The sequence below is a fragment of the Octopus bimaculoides genome, chromosome 24, assembly GCF_001194135.2.
Source record: "Octopus bimaculoides isolate UCB-OBI-ISO-001 chromosome 24, ASM119413v2, whole genome shotgun sequence".
NCBI classification, from domain to species: Eukaryota; Metazoa; Mollusca; class Cephalopoda; order Octopoda; family Octopodidae; genus Octopus; species Octopus bimaculoides.
Genome location: NC_069004.1, coordinates 11,150,048 through 11,152,399, shown reverse-complemented (window position 1 = coordinate 11,152,399; position 2,352 = coordinate 11,150,048). Strand labels below are relative to the sequence as shown.

General features: G+C 34.0%; 1 protein-coding gene across 1 annotated transcript in view; it reads left to right on the top strand.

Moving 5' to 3' along the window:
* Window positions 1–2,352, top strand: part of LOC106872338 (solute carrier organic anion transporter family member 2A1) — a 21,046-nt gene that overhangs the window by 5,705 nt on the left and 12,989 nt on the right. Inside the window, exons 2-3 of the mRNA XM_014919290.2 lie at window positions 278–1,289; window positions 1,652–1,738. Of these exons, the coding sequence (XP_014774776.1) occupies window positions 449–1,289; window positions 1,652–1,738 (928 nt within the window). The 5' untranslated portion in view covers window positions 278–448. The remainder of the gene's footprint in view (window positions 1–277; window positions 1,290–1,651; window positions 1,739–2,352) is intronic.

Sequence of the window (2,352 nt, the reverse complement as noted above, 5' to 3'; positions counted from 1 at the left end):
ATCATCATCATTATCATCATCATCGTTGAGTTCAAATTCTGCCGAGGTCGATTTTGAATTTCAACTTTTCGGGGTTGAAAAATTAGGTACTAGGGTCGATGTAATCGACTAGTCTCCTCCCCACCAAATTTTAGGCCTTGTACCTATGGTAGAAAGGATTGTTATCATCATCATCATCATCATCCTCATCATCTCTCATCACATCATCATCATTATCACATCATCATCATCTATGTTTACATAATTTTTACATAACTATTGCTTCTGTTTTTTGCAGGCAAGGGGTAAAAGGCAGACACACAGACAAACACACGCACGTGAAGAGCGGTGACAAAAAAAAAAAAAAATCAAGTATATTTATACACTGACCTGATTTAAAGAAGAAATAACATAAGAAATAGTAAACTGCTTATTAAAAAAAAAAAGTGAATCTTTGATATTTGCTGAGATGGAAAGCAATTTATATGAAAATGGCTTGAAGGGGCAAGACCACGAGGATGTGAAATTACATAACATGAAACCTGCTGATAATAACTTGAACGACAATAATTCGGAGAAAATTTATGAGAGAGACAATTTATTTGCCGATGCTCAACATGACCAGGAACAACAAGAGTTAATGAATAATGACATGAAATCAATGAAAACAGACGACACAAATAAAGAAAGTACATGTCGTTTTCTATGGAGATATATCACGTTTAATCGGGGATTAAACATTGCAACGTTCACAATTTTAGGGGCTCTTACCAATTTTATGACATATTCAGTGCCTAGTTATATTTCATCACAGGTAAGCTCTTTAGAGAAACAGTTCGGATTGTCCAGTGCTGAGTTTGGATTTATTAATAGTGCCAATGATATTGGTTTTTTGCTTGTCGTTCTTCTAGCTAGTCATTTCGCAAGAGATGCACATATACCCAAAATATTCTCTATCTTAACATTATTTGTCGGTATCACTGTCGGTTGCATGAGCTTAACTTACCTCTTACGTCCAGTCAGTAATTTAGAACTGTTGAAAAATTCAGCTTCACTGAACGGCACCATTGGAAATAATTCTATAAACATTACAGCAGCAACAGCAAATATATATCTGTGTTCTGATGACAAGTCAACTATTATTGAAGAAGCGAATTGTGCGAGTAACCAGGTAAAGAGTCACTCGGCATATTTCTTGTTTGTCTTCTTCATGATAGTACTCGGAGTATGTAAAGGTCCAAGATCATCCCTTTTCCCAACCTACATTGATAATAATGTGCCAGAAAAACATCACTCTGCTATCTTTATCGGTAAGTAAAACCTTGCTTCGTTTCTCATACGTTTCGCATATACCTATATCTATATGACACCCCCCTCTCTCTCTCTCTCAATATATATATATATATATATATATATATATATATATATATATAACTACATGTACTCTGTGCTGCAGTCATTGTGTTTCGATCGTGGTTCTTATTATACATACATAACATATATTATTGTTGTTATTAAGGCCGTGAGCTGGCAGAATTGTTAGCACGCTGGGCAAACAACTTAGTGGTATTTCAATCGTGTCCATTCAATCAATCAATATTCTTCCTTCCGAAAAGAAATTGCTTAGTATTATACCTTACACAATAATTCTTATACGAATTTTGTTTTTCAGGATTAATGATCGCTTTTTTGATTCTTGGCAATGCGTTCATATTCGTCTTGGGAGGCATCATTAGCCGAATTCCTGCGGATTTTGATGGTAAGAACTATGCACCTCCGCAAGATTTTATCTTTTAGACTGTGTCTTTATTCTTTCTTTCAGATGTGTAACTTACCTTTTCCTACTTAATATTCCTCTTTGTTTTCCTCTATCTGTCCAGATTATCTAGTTATCATACATATTTTCTGTCTACCTGTTGTCTCCCGCCCTATACATTTATCTATCTACATATCATTTAACCCATTACCTACCAGTAATCTCATCTGAGATCACTTAAAAATTACGAATTTCGTAATTATCTGTCAATATTTACACATATCTAACCTTTTTGCTATATCTACTAGGTATATTTCTCTGATATTCAAATGAGGTTTGCTAAGTTTTCACCCAATATCTCGCTTATTTCTATTTAAAATGTTATTTTGAAATGTTATTTTGATCATTCCAGCATGTTTCTAAGGCTGTTTTATGCTAGAAATCAAAGTTTCATAAAAAAAAATTCCAGTTAATAGAATTATGGGAGGTAATGGGTTAATCAGTTAACCATTTAAACCAGACATGGGCTACCTTTTCCCATGTGCGGGCCGGATTAAGTTTTCTCACCAAAGTGCTTATACAAGTATTCGCTTTATAATATAAAAAGGATATTAAAA